Here is a 20,320-nt window from a genome sequence, read left to right as displayed (position 1 = left end):
TGCAATCGGAGTTAAGCAGCACCTTGCGCTTAGTTTCCACCTGTGCTGTTGACCACCTGTGCTGTTGACCACCTGTGCCGTTGACAGCACGTTTTCTCTGTTTTTTTCCCTCCTTGGGAAAGGCCACTGATGGTTAGCGTTAGCGTTAGTGAAAGCATAAGACACGGGGGTCTGCCTTTCTTAAATGTATAAGGTGTGACAAAGATGGCAGTTACTATAAAAGTTTATTTTCTAAGTGGAAGAAAGAATCAGACATCTTATGACCAAGTCTACCACCTGCAATAGGGCAAGAACTCAGGGCATGCCCCTAGATGAGGAAGGGGTGACGTTAATCCTAATTATTGAGAGATTCCGTCATTTTGCTCTGATATTTTGAGAGCTCTCGATCTTTCCAGCATCACGCCCAGCGCTGGTCCTGAGTACCTGAGAGTGAGCCCTTCCTTAGAATCATCACCCTGCCCCCCATTTTGAACCTCAAGCACCCCCTACCTTTGCTCTCAAATTCCTACCTCTCCCATCCCTTCGTTTCTTTTCCTTTCCTTTCTTTTCCCTCTCCTCTCCCTTTCCCCACTGTTTTTCTTTGGTTCCTTACCATTGTTCTGGGTCCTAGAGTCCCAAGGGGCAGAGGCAGCGCAGGATGAGAGCAGAGTTGGTACTCTGCTTTGCCATCTGCTGCCTGTTGGCTTGTGGGAAGGTCATTCAATCTCTGAGCCTTGGTTCTAAGAACCACGAGTAATAACACCGTTTGTGGGGATCATGTGAGCTAGTTTATGTGTGCACCCATTAATTAACAGCTAGCCAAATGAAATCGGTATTATTATTGGGATCACACAGACAACTAGGAAAAACATGTCCCCATCTTAACTTCGCTGCCTGGAGAGGGAGAGGAGAGAGCCGGTGGTGGGAATCCAAAGTCACTGAAGTAATGTGTGACTGTATCTGTGTCTTAGTAAGGACTAGCTGCATTCCAAAGTCAAGGACAGGTAACTCTGTCTTTACCACTTGCCTGAGATTGACCTTGTGCCTTTTTCTCTTAGCTCAGCAGCTGGCCAGCTGTGATGGCCTGCTCTGTGTACATTTTAGGTTTCTTTTTCCTGGTGTGTTTCCTGCTCACATGCATTGTCCCCTGGCCCTCTCTGCTTGCTCTAAGCAGCTTAGGGTAAGCCTGGATTGAAAGAGCGTCCTGTCCTAAGGGTGATGACAACATGGACCCACCCAGCAACGGGTTGCCTGGGTGTTGTTTTTCCAAAACTGGTGCCTCATCCCCTTTGTTACCCTTTTCAGAATGTCTGGCCAAGTTTACAGAGAGTTCTCGACTCTGCAAAGTCACCCACTCTGCCACAACTCATCTAACCCCTTGTGGCCTTTAACACAGTTCCTGTTTTGTAAACACTAGCTTTATTGAGATATAATTCACATATTGTAAAACTCGCTCTTGAGTGTACAATTCAGTGACTTTTAGTATATTCATGCAGTTGTGCAAACATCACCACATTTCAATTTTAGAACATTTTCTTCACCCCCCTCCAAAAAACAAAACCTTTTAGCACGTACTGCGTCTTCTCTCCTCTCCCAGCCCCCGACAGCCACTAATCTATTTTCTTTCTCTGTGGATTTGCCCATCTTGGACATTTCATTTAAATGGGGTAATATAGTATGTGGTGTTTTGTAACTGGCTTCCTTCACATTGCTTAATGTTTCCAGGGTTCGTCATGTGGTAGTGTTTATCAGAACCTCCTCCCTTTTAATGGCTGAATAATATTCCATTTCTACGGATGTACACGTCATTTACCCATTTGGCTATTGATGAACATTTGGGTTATTTCCGCTTTGGGGCTATTTTAATTTATTTTTTATTTTGTTTTGTTTTATTTATTTATTTTGAGAGAGAGAGAGAGAGAGAGAGAGAGAGAGAGAACACCAGCAGGGGGACAGGGGCAGAGGGAGAGAGAGAAAGAGTCCTAAGCAGGCTCCACACTCAGGACAGTGGGGCTATTTTTAATAACAATGTTATGAACCTTTGAATATTGGTTTTGTGTGGACATGTTTTCATTTCTCTTGGGTTCATACCTAGAGAGGAATTGCTGAGTCCCACCGTAACCCTATGTTTAACTTTTTGAGGACCTGCCATACTGTTTTTCCAAAGTGGCTGCACATTTTGCATTCCCACCAGCAATGATGGTTCCTACATTTCTTGATCCTTATATCACATTCTATTTCATGAGTTATCTCTGCATGAATATTACTAGTCCACTTGGATTTAAGCGCCTACTGGCCACAAACCACTGGTGGGATTGTCACAATGGCAACAACAGCCCACGGCATATTCTGAATAAATCTCAGCTATTAGTTGGATATACTTTTTATTATATTCAGTTACAGTTCTTAACTAAGTTGGGTCAGCCCACTTTAGGAGAAAACACAGGTCTGATTTCACATCTTCCAAACAAACCTACACATAAACAGAGTTACCAGCCCTTACTGGACTCTTACCGTATATGACCTCATTTTTCATTTAAGGAAACTAAGATTCAGGTTACTCATCCAAATAATTAAGACCAAAGCTGAAATTCAGACCCATGTTTTCACTGCATCACGTTATCTTCCCTGGTGAAGGAATTCTATCTATTCTGCAGGGAGAGAGAGGCTTATTTGAGAACTTGTGCTTTCCCTCTATTAATTCCCCAAAGGTAGGGACCGATGTTTTGCTCCCTTTGTTAACTCCTCTTGTACACAGCACGTAGTGGTAACTCAAAAATTTACTTCTGATTATATAAATTTTGAACAATGATATAACGACTAATACGCTGAAATATAAAAGTACGGTATTGTCACGGTCTAGTTCAATCCTTACTGCGACTATATGTCATAATATACGGTAAGCCTTTAACCGCTTGCCAAAGGCCACGGAGCCACAGCCAAAACTGGATCTCGCTTAAATTCCCCAAAGTTGGCCTATGTGCCTCAAAGCGTCACCTCCTGGGAACCAGAGAAGCTCTGCCTCTGCAGTTACCATCCGGGCGCCCAACACACTCCCTGGTGCCATTCAGCTGACACCAGCTGTCGGAAAAGCGGAACTGGCTGAAGAGGCCTTTGCCCCTAACCAGCATGGCCACCCTGAGGCTTCGGACTGAGGGCGGTGGAATGAGGATCACGTGAGAAGAATTCCGTTCTTTTATTGGCTTTCTCTCCTGGAAGGGCGGGATACAATGACCCAGCGGGGGCCGGCCTTAAAGGAACCGCCGCTAAGTCCGCCTGAGCTCCGCCCCCGGGGCTGGGCGGGGCCGGCGCGCGGAGGCCGCGTCCGGGGGAGCCGTGGTGACCGCCGCCGGCTGCGACGGGAGCCGGAGGGGGTTAACCGCCAAGGCGGCGGGCGGGAGAGCGCGAAGAGCGCGCGTTCGAGCCCGGCTCAGCCGACTGGGGCGCACGGGGGCGCGCGGGCTCCGGCTCAGGGATGGAGGACGCCGTGGCCGGGCCCCGGCTCCGGGCGGCGGCCGAGGCGGCCGAGTCGCGAGCGCAGCCCGGGGTGACGCTGCGGCCCTTCGTGCCGTTCTCGGGGGCGGCTGAGGCCGACGAGGGCGGCGGCGACTGGAGCTTCATCGACTGCGAGATGGAGGAGGTGGACCTGCAGGACCTGCCCAGCGCCACCATCGCCTGCCACCTGGACCCGCGCGTGTTCGTGGACGGCCTGTGCCGGGTGAGCACCGGGCCGGGCGGGCCGTCGGGCGGAGGGTGGACACTTGTTGCCCCGAGGAGGCGGCGCGGGTCCCGGCGCCCAGGTCCCGGCCGGCCCGGGGCAGCCTCTCCAGCCCGGGCTGCTGGCGGGGGGCCGAGAGGCGACCCTCAGGGATGCGGCGACGCCCCCGGCTGCCCTGCTGCGGTCCACTCCTGGCCCGGCGGCGGCGGGGGCGCGCTCCCCGAGGGTCCCGGGTCCCCGAGCACCTGCCGGGCCGCGCGCGCACCCCGCGCAGGGGCTTTGGGCGCCTCACCTTTGATGGTGGCGGGACACCTCCTCCCGGAGACGCCCCTGCCCCCGGGTGTCTACTCGGGTGGGGAGAGTAGGGGTGGGGGGAGTGGAGTAAGGAACGGTCGAGGGATGCATTAGCACCCGGAGTGGACGGGAGCTTACACTGCCACCCCTGGGGCATGTACCGTCGCTCTGCACTTACTCATTTGGGGAAGGGGCTCCGCTCATTCATAGGGAGCAGGAAACAGACGTGGAGCGGCGACGTGACTCACTGTTCATAAATAGGACAACGTCTCTGCATTCTCAATCTGCACTATTGGAAGAAAAGCCAATGTTTGGGTGAGGATCTGCGGTTGCTCATTATCCTGTGGCTGGCCAGTTTTGGTTGAATGGTGTTGGGGGGAAGGGCCTTTAGAATAATCAGGAATCTTGCTCCCTGAAGGGGTGACATGCCACCATCGGGACACCCAGTAGGTGGGGAGCCGATTTTTAATTTTTTAAAAAATCTACCCAGTTTAGAAACTTAGGAAGCTGAGGGGGCAGGTATGAGTAATCAATAGTGGTGGCAGGGAGGAGGAATTTATTTCAAATCTGCCATTAGTGTGCAGAATAAAATTTGGACAACGAAGGCATTGCAGAATAAAGCCTGTCTTTGAGAGATATGCCTCATGAGGAGAGCAGCTGTCAAAAAAAAGTGATGCTTTCCATGCTTGGCTCTGGGTCTGCGCATACTGTCAATGAACTTGTAGTTGAAGGCTGCTGCCAAGAGGAACACCACTGTGGAACAGAGCATGGTGCGACTGTGTCCCATTTATTTGTAATTTATGTGCCCAGTCGCTTTCAGGAAGGATTTACAACGGCTGTGTGCTTAGGTAAGCTCCTGCTGCATTGTTTCCTACAGCAACGATTGTCGTAAATGCAGGGTCTCACTCATCTTATTCTAAAATCTTTTCTCTTCCTGAGGCCAAGGTCTAGCCACTGTATCAAGTCTCTTTCCTAGGGGTTCGAGGTCTTCTTTCTAATGGAGCAGGGTCGGGTCGTGTAAGGCTGTGCTTATTTGCTTGGGTGTCTAGCAGTTCACAGTTTTACGGTCTTCCCAGTAAGTGCTGGGGACATTCCTGAAATTGCTTTGTATGAAATCTTGTCCACTTTGCTAGCTGTTCATTTTAACAAATGTTTGAGACTCTGCTTGGGCCAGGCACTATTCTAGGCTCTGAGGGGACAGCAGTGAATGGAATCACAACCCTGCCTTCGGGGCTGACCTTTCTTCTGTTGGGGGCAACAGACTGTCAACAAATATTAAATATGTTAGGAGGCTATCGTGCTATAGAAACAAGTAAGGCAGAGAAGATAGGGGAGGAGGGGGTGGAGGTCCGGGAGGGGAGGGAGATTGATGTTTTACCTTACATGATCAGGGAAGAGCTTAACGACAAGGTGATATTTTTTAGCAGAAACCATGGGCTAGCGTTCAGTCCTTTTTTATTATTTTGTTGTGTATTGAATGCTTATGTCCCAGGCCCTAGTTTAGGCCCATGGGGTAGACCGGTGAACACGCTAAGCTTCCTGCTTATGCTCTAGTGGTTGAGGAGGGGTCAGATAACTGAGAAAAGTAAGTGAACAAGGTACTTCGGATTAGTGGAGACAAGTACAGTGGAGAAAGTAACACAGGATAACATGCTAGAGAGTGACCAAGGAGGGGACAGGGGCTGAGTCCTACCAGTCCTAACAGGGACATGGCAGTGGTTCGAGTTAGTGAAGAACAGATGAATTGGGGCAGGACTGAGGGAGGCAGCCGGGGGTGTTGGATCAAGGGGAGGAGGCGGTACTGCTAGAGTCCTAGGAGAGCAGCTGGCAGGCCGGCAGGAGCTGTAGAAGTGAAGGGGTGGGATTAGGATGCTAAAGCAGGAAGTGGCAGGGACCAAATACCCCCACTTGCCCTGGCTTTCTGGTCTCATTGGCGGAACCCAGCTGGCAGCCAGGAGGCCAGGGGAGCCCAAGCAGTGCAGGCCATAGGTGGGGTCAGCCTTCCAGAGCCCAGAGAAGGGTAGAGAAGGCAGCACATGGCCCTGGGGTCAGTGCAGGCAAAGAGGACATCCAGAGAGGGGTCAGCATGGGGCCACTGTAGAGTGAGTGGCCCCGGAAGGTCTCTCTGCACAGCTTGGACTTGGCTGGCAGGAGGAAGCTCCTTGCATAGGTTTTGTGTGGCCAGCGACCAGGCAGAGGGAACAGGAGAGAGCAGCAAAGACAAAAGTTCCAGGGCAGTGGTGAACTGACTATTTAGAGGGTGTGAAGGGCCCTCATGGCCATGGCCGAGTGAGAGTTGGTAGAGGGTGGCTGCAGTCGGACACAGCCGGGGAGTGGTTACATGGGGGCCTTGGCGGCCCTGGGAGGGGTTGGATGTTATTCTAACAGCAGAGCGGAGTGGAGAATGTCTCTTGGCGAAAGAGGGTGGATGGTCAAGAGAGAAAGCAAGGAGACCCCATAGGCAGCTCTTGTCTTTTGGTATCTAGGGGAGCTATGAGGGTATTCCGAATTGGGTGAGGGCGTTGGAGTTGGCACCTGTCTTCTCCTCTCGGAGGGTCAAGAGCTTCAGAATGGGGGCGGGGGAGCTTTGGGTGGTATTGCTTGCCCATCTCTAAGCTCCCATAAGATGTCAAACAATTGATGAAGACACCACATTCACTGAGCTAAGGGAGTCACAGGCCCTGAAGGCAAAGAGCACTGCCATGGGGAGGGGGCAGAAATCACTTCGGGGTCCTTTGATGAGCCTTCCAGTAAAGAGAATTTCTCCTTCAGCTAAAACCATCCCTCTAGGTGGGAAGGTGTGGCTTCTGGCAGCCTTCTTATTTTCAAGGCTATTCTCCCTCAAGGCCTGCCTGATCCCACCTTTGGGTAATATAAGGAAAATGTCCTTCTGCTTCGGGTCGGTGTGTCTGACCCCTGAGTAGGCAGACCACTCACTGCGTTGACAATGGTCCCTGTGCTGGGGGTCTGGCCATCCCCTCTCCTGAACCACTCCCTTGGAGGGTCAGCTGGGTGAGTGATGGTTAGCCCGTTAGGGTCACTAGAACGACATGCATACTGCGGACTGGGTGGCTTATGAACAACAGATGTTTATTTCTCACTGTTCTGGAAGCCAGCTTGGTCGGGGGGTGGTCCTCTTCCGGGCTGCAGTCTTCCCACTCTGTCGTGCTGTGGTAGAAGGGATGAGGGGGCTGGGGGTGGGGGGCTTTTTCATAAGGGCACTGGTCCCTTATGGCCAGAGGGCTCCACGCTCATGACCCGAACACCCCCTAAAGGCCTCACCTCCTCATACCATTACCTTCAGGGGTTAGGATGTCAACATGAGAATTTGGGGGCAACACAAACATCCAGACCATGGCAGACGGTGTGAAGGAAAAAGATGGTGCCAACTTCTTTCCCCATGTTTATTTTCTAACCACGGTCTCGAGAGAAAGACATCGATCTGAACCACCAATGCATTTGGGAATTCAGGTCAGAAGCTGTTTTCTAACCATAGCAGGTCTGATAGGTAAAGTTTGTCTTTGCTAGCTGGGTCGTCATCAGTGCTGTCAATTTATAATAAATGTGCCCATTAGATGCTTATCCAAAAAACAACTGAAACTGTATCATCATTAATTTCAAGTAATATGACTAGAGAGATTCACGCTGTTACAAATAAGTGAAAACTTATTGAAAGAAGATTATTTTCATGGCGCCTGGGTGGCTCGGTCAGTTAAGTGTCAGACTCTTGATTTAGGCTCGGGTCGTGATCTCAGGGTCCTGAGATCAAGCCCCATGTGGGGCTCTGCTCTGATGTGGAGCCTCCTTAAGATTCTCTTCCTCGCCCACCCCACTTTCTCCCTCTCTGGGGAAAAAAAAAAAAAAATATATATATATATATATATATATATATAGTAAGATGATAACTTAGCATATCCCATTACTGTTCTGTTTTTGCGAACCTATTTTTTTTTAATACACTGAGAAAGCAAAACAGTGCTTTGAACCATTAAACCATTAATTGCATGTGCTTTGGCTTATTGGCGGTCAACCATTGGTTCCCTAGAATAAAAGTGTTTATTCAGTGCTCATCAAGCTAGCCAGAAACTTAGGAGTTCTCAAATAATACTCCGTGAGTTTCCAGGCGGCGAGTATAGTACCATAGGGTAATAGAAACGAATGCCACTTTTCCCATTGTCTGAAACACGAATGCATATTTGATTGGTAGAGCTTTGCCCAAAGGCTAAGTCAGAAAATATTAATCATCAGAAAATTTACTCTTCCTTAGTGAATAAACTCAAAGACGAATGCCTGCTTAAGATTTGTGATACTGACATGCTTTTCTTTTAGTAACAGGAAATATTCTGAGAGTCATAAAAGGAGTTTGAGTGGTGCTGTTGAATGCTTTGTATCAGGGATGACCCCAGGCCAATCACACCTTAGCTGCACGGAAGAGTCCCCGGGGAGATTTAAAATTGTCCAGGCCCCGGGCCACCCTGACCAACTGTAGTCTCAGGGGCTGGAACCGCCTGGGAAGAGTCACGTAAAAAGCTCCCCGAGGTGATTCTAATTGCAAGTTGAGGTGAGGACCGACCGTTGTCCTACCTGGAAGGGGTTTTGCCTGACCAGAGGCCTTGTTGTGCCCTGGAAATATTGAATAATTGGTCAGTGGGTTCCATTTGGAGCCAGATCTGTGCCTTGATTTCCTCGAGTCTAAAATAGAGTCAGGCTCCTGGTCTGGCGCCTCCCTCCTCTGCGTGGTGTTTGACCTTGTAGCCGGAAAGCTGGATGATTGGCTGTCAGCCCTGGAGCCCGAGCCTTTGGGAGGTGACACATGAGACAAGAGCAGGTCCTTGAACATGGGGTTGCCTCCTGTGGCCTTCGCATGCATCGCCTTCCTCTGCCGCTCAGTCTCCAGCCAAATGGCAGATCCCGGACTGGTCCTCCCCAAACTCGCCTTTTGGTAGACAAGACACCATCCAGTAGTAACTGGTGGCTGAGATGTTTTAGAGGTCCAGGGTAGCAGGGCTGGTATGCATAGTTTCTGCTTACAAGATAGTAGGTACTTGGCGGTGTTTCTGCCTCTAACTGTTCCAAGTCTGTCCGTGGCCGCGTGTTGGAAAATGTGACATTCCAGCAGATCGGTAGCAGTCGAGTTCTACGGTGGTATAAAATCTGGGTGCTTTCAGGCCGTTTCACCTTTCGCCCTAGTGTCATAGGCCTGTGGTTTCTCCAACCTAAACTATGCCTAGGGGTGCCTGGGTGGCTCAGTCGTTAAGCATCTGCCTTCAGCTCAGGGCATGATCCCAGGGTCCTGGGATCGAGCCCCGCATCAGGCTCCTCCGCTGGGAGCCTGCTTCTTCCTCTCCCACTCCCCCCGCTTGTGTTCCCTCTCTCGCTGGCTGTCTCTCTCTCTCTGTCAAATAAATAAATAAAATCTTTTAAAAAATAAATAAATAAATAAACAATGCCTAAAGTTGCCCCTGAAACCCCCTGAAGAGTAGAGAGACAGTAAACTGAAATGGTATGGTTTAATTTTATTTGGAAGTGTCCAGAGTGCCGTATGTTAAAAAAACAAAACAAAACAAAAAACCTTTGTGTTATATACCTGCAAAGTTTATTTGAGAATTGATCCTCTATTTCCCTAATTTTAGAATTTCTTACTCTTACATAAGAGGTTCCTTTGATCCCTCCCCATCACTCCCCACGCGAGCAAGTGTGTGGTTCCCTTCCAGCTCCATCCACCACCACCGTGGCCGCCGCCACACATCGCTCAAAGCATTTTTCCTCAGCAGCAGTAGCTGCAAATGTCATTGCCCGTAACTACAGGCTTTCCGAGCCCCAAGACATTACATAAGGGAAGAAAAAACAAATCGGCTTTGTGATAGAGCAGAATAGCTAAAGCAGAGGCTGTTAGATTCCGATTCCTGTGTTTATATTTCAGGCTGTATTCTTCCTCTCTTTCCTTGTAAAAAATGTAATCAGACGGTGGAGTGCACTCTTTGCAGCTGTGTCATTTGAGGGGGCCCGTTGGCCCTGCCCTGTGACTGCATGACTCCTGGTAAGTATCAGCTGGCTGGTACCCAGCTGTGCTGAGCACACATCAGAGGGGGTGGCAGAGAGAGACCCCCTCAGCTCGCATGGTCTATGCACCATTGTCAGGACACACGTCAAGGGCTATGGGGGGGGGGGGGTGCCAGTCATTTGCAATACAATTCAGTGAGGAGGGAGAATTTCTTTCTTTTTTAAATACTAATCACCACCCTAAACATGGTGACACGGACAGTAAATGACAATGCTGTGTTCTCTGAGCATTGACAGGCTATACCACGGCAAGAGGAAGTAAAAATAGCTCTTCTGCCCTCATTGGGCAAAGCAGATATGCTTTTAAAACATAACATTAAGCAAATATTAATTACCTTAACTTGAAGTCGGATGTTGGGGAAAGGGTTGGCTTTGCGTGTGGATGTCAGTCATTGTGGAAATCCTTTGCTGTATTTGATTTAGTTGGCAGAGAGTGTTTTATTTATTTTTAACCTCAGAAGATTTAATTGGGGTTAATATGCTCGTATTCCCTGTTCAAGTGCGTCCGTGGAGAGGCAATGCAGCGTGACAGCTAAGGTATGGATCTTAAGCATTCCTGTCCTGTACACGCATGCATTGTGAGGCTGAGGAAGCTGTTTGCCCCCCTGTACCTTAGTTTCCCTGCCTGTCAAGTTGGGGGGGCGTGACAATAGCGCGTACGTATTATGACGTATATAAAGTGCTTCTCGCCGGCTAGGACAAAGTCAGTGTACAAGGTACATTAGTGTGTTTGTTACCTGCTGCTGTGGCCCACGCTAACTCAGCACTCAGTAGTCCAGAACAGGACATGTGACCACCTCCCAGCGGTTGAGGATCCTGAACCCAGGGATGCCTCAGCCTGGTGCCAGTCTCTCTCTCTCTCTCTCTCTCTCTCTCTCTCTCTCTCTCTCCCTCTCTCTCGCAGTCTGCAGGAGAGGATCAGCTGAGCTCCCGGCTGAAGGCCGCCCTGGAGTGCTCCCAGGCTCACTCACTGGTGGCAGCAGGCCGGCATTGCTGGTGGGCTGGGGGGCCGAGGACGTCACTCCCGTGGTGGCTGCCCTGCCACGGGGACCTCTCCGTAGGGCAGCCCCCGACCTGGCCGCTGGCTTCCCTCGGAGCCAGTGAGGAAGGACGTGGGAGAGGTAGGGGATCTCAGAGGGAAGTCCCACCACTTGCGTTCCGTTCACGAGAAGTGAGGTGGCGAGGCTGATCACACTCAAGGGGCAGGGGGCAGACACCTCGACAGGACCCAGGGAGGTGGTCGCCAGGGCCATCTCGGGCTGCCGGCCGCAGGAGCTGTTTATTAGTACATTTTTTTCTGTATAAACTCTTTTGACTTCCTGGGGCAGCAGACATTCACAAGTGTTCATTAAGGTATTTTCTAATCTGATTTTTTTAGATTCAACCCTAGAAAAGTTTTATTCCGCACAGTTTTAGACCGCACCACTGAACATAAAATTCCTCATGGATAGGATTAGAGCTAGGTTATTAAGTTCCTAAAGTAGCAAAAGCCGTTAGCCAGTACATTTCTGAAGGAAGAGCTTGGGAAACTAGATCCATTTACTTTGGGAAGACTCGGTATTTTTCCTTTCGGTACTAATTTCAGCAGGTGCAGTATGAAACTCCCAGGTGAGGTCCTAATCAACGCCACAGTACAAGTATTTGAGGTTGGCCTGAATTCAGATTTAAGAGATGAAAATGTTACTTAATTCAGAGAGCCGAGTCTGGATTTTTCTTTCACTCCATGTAACAGTAGCTTGTTTTCCTTCCCACCTTGATATTTCTTGTTCCACTTTCTGCTTTATTTTAAAGATAATAAAATAGTTCCCACTCATTAATGTGAAATGCCTTATGGGTAACCTTTCTCTTTTCATCCTCTTATTAGAACTCTATGCAGTAGGTACTCTTACCATCCCCATTCCACAGATGTGGAAACGGAGGCCAGCAGAGGCCCAGAGCCAGGAAGTGCCGGTCCTGGGGTTCAGACCTTGTTTTAGCCAACTCCAGAGCCTGTGCGGTAATCATCTTACAGCGGGCAGTAATGCACATGAATTTTTCATATCTTTCACATCTTATTGAAACCCCAGGGCAGCTCTGTGAAGAAAGTATTTTTATCCACAGGAAACTGAGGTTCAGATGAGTTACAGCTCTGTTCTTCTTACAGCCATTTATTTATACTTCATGGATGTAGCCGAGTACATCAGGGACAGCCCTGGCCGTGTTCTTGTGCTCCAGCAGAAGGCCGGGCCGGGGCCCTGGAGCCAGCTAGACTGGGATTGGAATCCTGGCTCCATCCCTTCACTCATTCATTCATTCATTCATTCATTCATTCATTCATTCATTCAATGAGTATTTACTGGGCACCTGTTCTGAGCACTGCTGGTTGCAGAACTAGCCACAGGGTCCCACGCGAGACTCTGCAGGCCCGGCCTCCCCAGCTACAGAAGGAAGACAGTGACCCCTACCCCGCAGTCACGGTGACGTCAGCATGAGGGGGCACATGGTGAGTGACAGACACCATCCCTCCCTTCATGGGGCTCACAAGCTAGCAGCAAAGACATGAAATTGCATTTTTAAGTTGTGTGTGTTATGGTAAATATAACCAAGGAGCTTGGGAGAGCCATAAAAACTATGAGTCCTTGAACCAGTTATCCAGCCAGATCTCCACTGCTTCATCTCTAAAGTGAGCAGGTCGAGTTGGATCATCGGCCCTCACATCCACAGGGCTCTGCAGTGGTCCATCGGTGGAACATGGCCCGTTTGCCCCTTGCTCCCGGCATCCCCCACATGTTAAATCAGACTTTTCCAAGTAGGAAGTTGCTCAAGAAGAGAATGTCTCTAGCGTGAATCCAGCTCTCTTCCACCTAATTTTCTAGTCTTCCACCTGTGGGGGGGACAGAACTTGACCTCCGCCCATCCTCAGTTTTCAGCTGCGGCTCTCTAACAAAAAGATTAACAAGAGAAAAACAGTTACTAAAGTGTGCGGTGCACATCACAAGGGAGAAACCTCAGCGAGATGTAACTCAGCTTATAAATCCTCTTGAACAAAGAACAGCACGTTTGTAGAGAAACGACGGGGCGGAGAAAAGCCATCTCAGGCTTCCAAGGGCAGCTGAGTGCAGGAAGGTAAATACGTGGGAGGAAGCTAATGGAGTAAGATTGTCTGCAGATTCCCCCGGTGCCTTCTCTGGGCTGATAGAGTCTGGAGTCCTCTCCAGTAAAAGAAGAATTTATATCCTGCCTTAAGGCAGAAAAATGGGGAGAAGATAGGTTTTTTTCTGCCTGTACTCTTAATTGCCTTCAGCTCAAAATAACTTTTATGTTAAAAAGGGGTATTTTGAGGTGACATATTCTGGTTCCTTCATACCCATACTCCTGCCTCCTGTTCCTGTACTGGTCAGTGGGAGGCCTGTCTGCTAGTTTGTAGCCAGAGAGGAGGAACATTTCAGTCCCTTGGAAATTTCTGTAGAGCCGACCTGAAAAGACACCTGTGTCAGAGAGCGTTTCACTGACTCCAGCATCAGTTCTGTCTAGTTAGCATTGGAGGGTTTGCTGAAGATAGCCTCCCAAAGCCAGAACACTCAGAGGACATGTGTGTTTAAAAAGTCTCGTTTACTGGGGACTTTTCCAAATCCCCTGATGGCTATTACTTATTGATAAGGTAATAGTATGTACCATTTGCATGTCTGATTTGTGCCTATTACCCCAGGAAAGTTATTAGTAGTACCCCCTTTGACCCTTAAGTTTGGATGATAAATTATATAATAAGTAATTTTGTGTATATATATATATATGTATGTATATATATATATAATTATAATAAATTAATGATTAGCCCCCTATTTATTTAGCACCATTTGTTCGAAATATATTATGTACATCATTTAATCCTTCTTACAGCCTTCTAAAATAAATACCGTATTTGCCTGTTTTATAGAAGAAGAAAGCTTCTTCCCCCTTCGCAAAACTATCAGCACATAGAATCCATGGCAACGGGACATCAGACTGTGGGCACAGAACCAGGGCAGGAAGGGCCCTGAGGCGCACACCTTGCATTTCTCCAGGGAGGAATCAAGGCTCAGAGAGGGGATGAAGTGTCCTCAGGGGTGCTCCCTGGATATCGGCTAGCACTAGAACAGGTCTTCCTGCCCTCTGCCCGCTGGTTTTTATACTGCTCATTTAATTCTCTGCAAAATAATGTCATCCCCTCTCCCACTACCGCCCCACCTTAAAGAACCCAGAGCATGCAAATAATGAGGAGGACAGCTAGAGTCAAGTCAGCCAGGACAGGGGGCTGCCAAAGAGAGATCTTTGCCCCAGAGCTGATCCCACGCTGTTCAAAAAATACCAGCACTGGCCACCAGGGGACAGTAACTTCGCGTATGTTCTGTGGCGGAGCCTGACTGTTGACTTAGACTTTAATTCAGGCATCCACACAGAAAGTGCATTTTCAGCAGGAAGAAGTCACGCCTGTGCTGCCAAAGAAGCTATTTAAAGATAAGTTTGTAGTTGAAACTTTCAAGTGGAAAGACACCTCCTCCCCTTCCCGTAGAAGACCAAGGTTGTGGGAGAATCACCTCCTGAGTAGTCCCTTCCTTACTGCCTGGCGACACTATGGCCTTTGGAACAGGAAGCACACCGTGTGTGTTCACCTACAGCGATGGTCTTCTTACTCCAACCACGCCTGGGCCCAGTTTGTGACTTCCTCTGCTCCATGCTTTGATTTGCAATTTGTTGGGACTATGACTCAAATTATCAGCGTAAAGAAATACAAAGGGCACTCACTCAGACGAAATAAGCACCATTTCAGAGATAGTGGGAGTTTTCTGAGCTGGTTGCTACATAGACTATTTTTAAATTTTTTTTTTTTTTTTTTTTTTTTTTTTGAGAGAGAGAGAGAATGAGAATCTTAAGCAGGCCCCACCCCCAGCTCAGAGCCTGATGCTGGGCTCGATCTCATAACCCTGAGATCATGACCTGAGCTGAAATCAAGAGTCCGACGCTTAACCAACTGAGCCAGCCAGGCTACCCTACATAGACTACTTGTAAAAGGTAAAACAGATAGGTCCCAGACCTGCATGGTAGGAAGTGTTCTTTCTCATGGGAGACCCTGTCCTGGGATGATTCCAGAATTACCGACTGCTCAGGCCATGTGGTGACCATGTTCTGGGCTAGCGTGGGGATTCTTGGGAACTCAGGCAGATCCTGGCTGTGCCCACACACCCGTCTTCGTGTCCTAAGCTGCAGGTCTTGGACGGTGATGGAGACCACTTCAGGTCTAGGTCAGTATTCCTAAACTGCTTTGCAGCCCCTAAAAACAGATCACCCATCAGAAAAATCCGCTAGGTTGCCTACAGTGGGTGAGTGGTCTGGAAGACACTTGCAGATGTTTGGCAACATCAGGGTTGGTTTCTATCTGTATCTCTGTTTCTAGCAGAGCTGAACCTAAGATGTAGCCTTCCAGCCCAACCACCTGTTCATCCGACAGAATGTTTCCAGAACGTTTTTATTTTTCAAATCAATTCTGAATTTGTGTATTTCTTTGAAGTAGTCAGTGAATTTGCAGGGGACTAACACTTTGACCCTAATTTGCTCTGTCCTGTCAAATATTTATTCTTGATGAATACTGGGAAACACTATTAATGGACAAGATCCATTGTACCTCCACATTTTGGGTATTTCAGTTCCCTAGAGCAAGCTGGGGAAAATGACCTGGTCCTCAGCATGGTGAGTCTGCCCTAGACTGTGGCGTGAGCGAGGTGGGCTGGCAGGTAGGGAGGTTATCTGCTGGCTGGAGAGGGTTATTGTGCCGGGGATAGAATGGAGGTTACGTGCTCCCTTAGCAGCCCAGGGCTGTGGCTGAGATTCTGAGCTTCCTCTTCCGTCTGTGAAAGGAGGGCGAGGTGGTGCGTTCCCTTTGCCTGGATACTGTGAGGATTAAATAAGTGTCTGGGATGGCTTCTGATGGCAGAAGATACTCCAGAATATGTGTGTAGTCTTTACCGAGGAGCCCGTTTTAACGGCAATGAAGATATCTTTAGACCATGTTGTATATTGGATTGCCCTTTAATTTTTGTTTGTTCGTTTATTTCCTTTTCATGTATTTCCTTTTCCTCCTTCCTTTCCTCTGCTGGATAGCATGAGGGCCACCTTGGCAGGACCACCTCCTTGCAGGTTCCCCTGCTGCTTATCATTCATCTTTCTTCCGTGGCTCGGCCGAGGGTGGAAATGTGCACATCATACCCATAAGTGCCCACCCTCTTCTACAGACAAACACCGACCTTGCTTTGGCAGCATGCATGGCAAAAGGTGTTACGATGTTGAGGTTATAGGAGGGTGAGCCCCAAAGCCAAGTGAGCCTGAATTCCAATCCCAGCTCTATCAGCAACGGCTGTGTGACCTTGGACGAGTAACTTTTCTGTGCTTTGGTCTCTCCGTTTTTAAACTGGGGTAATCCAAGTACCTACCTCACGGGGTTGTGAACATAGGGAACATGGGCAGGCCACCCCAAAATGTGCCAGGTTGGCCTGTTGGGTTATTTTAAATAGCAGTTATGTAAGAGCCAGCCTGTGCAGGAAGGACACTCCTACCCTCCTCTGTCCCCCTGAAAGCAGGAAATAAGCCTCCCCTGCGGAAGGTACCCTCCCTGTACCAGGAGGTGAAGACACAGCCTTATCACCAGAATTAATTCAGGGCCAAGAAAGCTATATAAATAACCCTGTTACTTTTTACTAGCTTACAACCCCAGCCCAGATTTGGATTAAAATTCCTTACTAGTTGAAGCCCTCAAAGTTGTCTTCTTTGTCCTGTCACTTCCTTACACATTTATTGTCTCTTTGTCTAAAAAGCATAACAACTGCCTGCCTTGGTCATTTCTTTGGGTCTCAATTTCATTATTGGGCTTCTGTGCACACATAGTAAAACTTCATGTTTTAATTTTTTCTCCTGTTAATCTATCTCACGTCAGCTTAATTTTTAGTCCAGCTGGAAGACCTTAAAAGGTAGAGGAAGAATTGTTCCTTCCCTAAATAAGGATGAGAGGAAAGCATACAAATTGTTAACCTTAAAAACAAAACTGTCAGTATTATATGTCCCTGTACGTCAATTTAAAAAATAAACAGTCGTCTCTAGGTAACTAAAAATTTAAAAAAGGAAAATAAAGCTATTAGCGCTTTTACCAGCAAAAATGGGTTTATTCAGGAAAGCAGAATTGCAATCCCAGACAGTCAAGCTATGGCAACACTACAGGCAAGTCTGGTGAACAAAGCAGAGGGATATTCTTTCATGGAAGGAAGGGGGAGTTGGGAGGGCCCAGTAAACAAAAAAAATCCATTGGCCTGACCTGGGAGTTCAAGTGTAGTGGCTTCTCATTGGCTGAGCTGTGACTGTCTCTCAGTGCCTGGGCTCCGACTGTCTCTCATTGGCTGAGCTGTTGTTGCTGGGAGAGGAGAAAACCCTCCTTCTTCCTGTGCTGTGAAAAAGTAGTATCCTTGTGCAACGTGCCTCTCTCCCTGCAATTGACAAAAGGTAGGGTGTTAGCTCCCCCTACTTCTGGCTTCCCATCCTAGTGAGGTTTTCCGTTACTAATTTTCACAAAATAAAGGGCTAACAATAATACCAGACTCCAAGTAAGTGTTTAGTACTTGTTAGCAATCTCATTAAAATCATTATTAAAATGCAAATATTAAAGTGTCTGTTGCTCACTACCATTTATCCTGTACCTGGGATGGTGCCTGCCACGTAGCGGGCACTTCAAAAATGTTAAGCGCAGCAGTAGAAGTAAAACACGTACAAATGAAAGTATTGCTCTTTTCAGTCCATTAAATATTAAGCCTATTTTCCCGGGAGTTTCCGACACATGTGAGCACACGTATGAAATTAACAGGCTGAGGTGTTGCTGAACGTAGCCAGATATGTCACACCAGAATATTAAAATGGCTTGTCAGCACTTGTAAATGCTTAGATAAAGCATGTTTTCACATGAAATGAGCTCTGCTACAAAGTTGAAAACAACCTAAGAAACTAAACACTTTGTAAAAATAAATCTCAAATAAGACAATGGATGTAAAAACCATTAACTCTAAAGCATAAAATCATTAATGCTGATGATAAGAAATCCTAGGCTTCCTGGCAGAATTTTAAAAAAATCTGTAATTTGGAAAAATAAATAGCATGTTTGCTGGGGAGGCTTTCCCTCTCTCTTGCCCTCTATCTCTTCTTCCTTTTTCCCCTCTTCTCCTTCCCTCTCTCCCTTCTCTTTCATCATTCTTAGAATGCCTTTGAGGAGACAGACACATCTTTTCAGAAATTCACTGTCCTCTGCTAACTCTCCATTTACTGCACCAGCCAGCTTCTAGCACCCTTGATAGAAGGTGGCTGGTCATTCCTTGCCAAATCTTGTCCCTAAGAGGGCAAAATCAGCTTGTGATCTTATCTCTGAAAGCTGCCCTGGTTTCCATTAGATCGTGCCAGGAAAGATGACCTTCTGTAATGAAATGCATGCTGTCTGCTCAGTACTCAGTGGCCTGCTGTGCTTTTAATTAAATGAACCAATCTTTAAAAACTTTATTGTTATCCCCACAGCAGCATGTCACCCACCAGTCTGTCCCCAGTTCCAGTAATTCCAGATGATTACATCATAGGGCGGCACAGTGGGGACCCAGGGTTGGGCTTCAGCACTGTAGGACTGGGCTCATACTACTTAGAGCCAGCTCTCTGGGCTTCTGGTCTAGGATAACTCACCCCTTATCCTTCTAGCCGGAGAGCCCTGCCATCATAAGCTGGCTTTAGCGAAGAGTTTACATACCGTTGTGTTAGGTCCACCGTGTGCTGGGGGAGTGGTATTTAATGGCATCAGGGAGAACTTTCTGAAGGGCAAAGCTCAGAATAAGTACATTTGCTGAGCGCCAACCATGGGTTATTGCATTTGTCTAGACTGCTGCTTGATTTGAAGAGTAATTCATTCTAAATGTAATATTTGGGGGGCACTGGGTGGCTCAATCGGTTGGGTGTTTTGCCTTTGGCTCAGGTCATGATATTTGGGTCCTGGGATCAAGCCCTGTGTCAGGCTCCCTGCTCAGCCGGGAGTTTGCGTCTCCCTCTCCCTCCGCCTCTCCCCCCACCCCCCGCCCCCGCTCATGCTCTCTCTCTGTCATAAATAAATAAAATCTTTTAAAATAAATAAATGTAATATTTGGTTTTAAAAATGAACAAAAGCATTTACTAAAAATTCCCCAGCCTCTTCTCTCAACCTGTTTCTTAGAAATAGCCTCTGCTGATGGGGCGCCTGGGTGGCTCAGTCCTTAAGCGTCTGCCTTCGGCTCAGAGCCTGATCCCAGGGTCCTGGGATCCAGCCCGGCATCGGGCTCCTACTCAGCAGGAAGCCTGCTTCTCCCTCTCTGGCTCTCCTGCTTGTGTTCCCTCTCTCGCTGTGTCTCTTTCTCTGTCAAATAAACAAATAAAAATCTTAAAAACAAAAAAAAAAGAAAAGAAATAGCCTCTGTTGAGTTTTATGTGTACTGTTTCATGCATGTTCTATGCATGGATAAACATGTATGTGGTATATAAAGAGATAAATGCAACTAAATATATACCATGTATATATATTTATATAGTATCATACTATACACACTCTTTTGCCACTTTTTAAAATATTTTGGACATCTTTCCAATAACTCCATGCATTTCTTTGGATGACCACATAGCATTTCATTATAAGGATGTAACATTTAACCAGCAATTCCTTTTGATAAACATTTAGGTTGTTTTCCAGGATTTTTTCCCCCTATTATAAACATTATTGCAAGCAGCTCCTTATACATGTATCTTTGTTTACTTCTGTAAATATGTATGTGGGTTACATTTCTAGAAGTAGAATTTCTCAATCAGAGGGTATAATGATTTTGCATATTGATAGATACTGCCAGTTTGCTCTCCAAAATGTTTATACAAATATATATTTCCCCCTGCATAAAACTTCCTCTCTCCCCACATTCTGGCCCACAAAGGGGGTCATAAATCCTTTTCGATCAATGCCAAGATCATTCAGAGGTGAAAAATAGTTTCTCTTTGTTTGAATTTGTTTTTCCTTAATTTGGAACAAGGTTGACCCTCTTTCATGCTTATTGATCATTTGTTTCTGTTGCTGTTGTTGTTCCTGTAAATTGATTGTTTATATCTTTTGTTACTTTTCTGGTAAATTTTTGGACTGTACTTATGAATTTGTAAGAATTTCCTGTATATTAAAGGAATTGGCATTTTATCACATATATTGCAGACATTTCCCCC

General features: G+C 47.5%; 1 protein-coding gene across 1 annotated transcript in view; it reads left to right on the top strand.

Annotated features, from left to right (window-relative positions):
- The first annotated feature begins 3,317 nt into the window (after positions 1–3,317).
- The window catches only part of RCAN1 (regulator of calcineurin 1), a 103,143-nt gene continuing 86,140 nt past the window's right edge, over positions 3,318–20,320 (top strand). The window contains exon 1 of the mRNA XM_026508961.4: positions 3,318–3,697. Within this exon, the coding sequence (XP_026364746.1) occupies positions 3,455–3,697 (243 nt within the window). The 5' untranslated portion in view covers positions 3,318–3,454. The remainder of the gene's footprint in view (positions 3,698–20,320) is intronic.

Source organism: Ursus arctos, unplaced genomic scaffold, assembly GCF_023065955.2.
Source record: "Ursus arctos isolate Adak ecotype North America unplaced genomic scaffold, UrsArc2.0 scaffold_4, whole genome shotgun sequence".
Classification (NCBI taxonomy): Eukaryota; Metazoa; Chordata; class Mammalia; order Carnivora; family Ursidae; genus Ursus; species Ursus arctos.
Note: the sequence above shows the minus strand (reverse complement) of the source record. Positions and strands in the feature narration are given on the sequence as shown.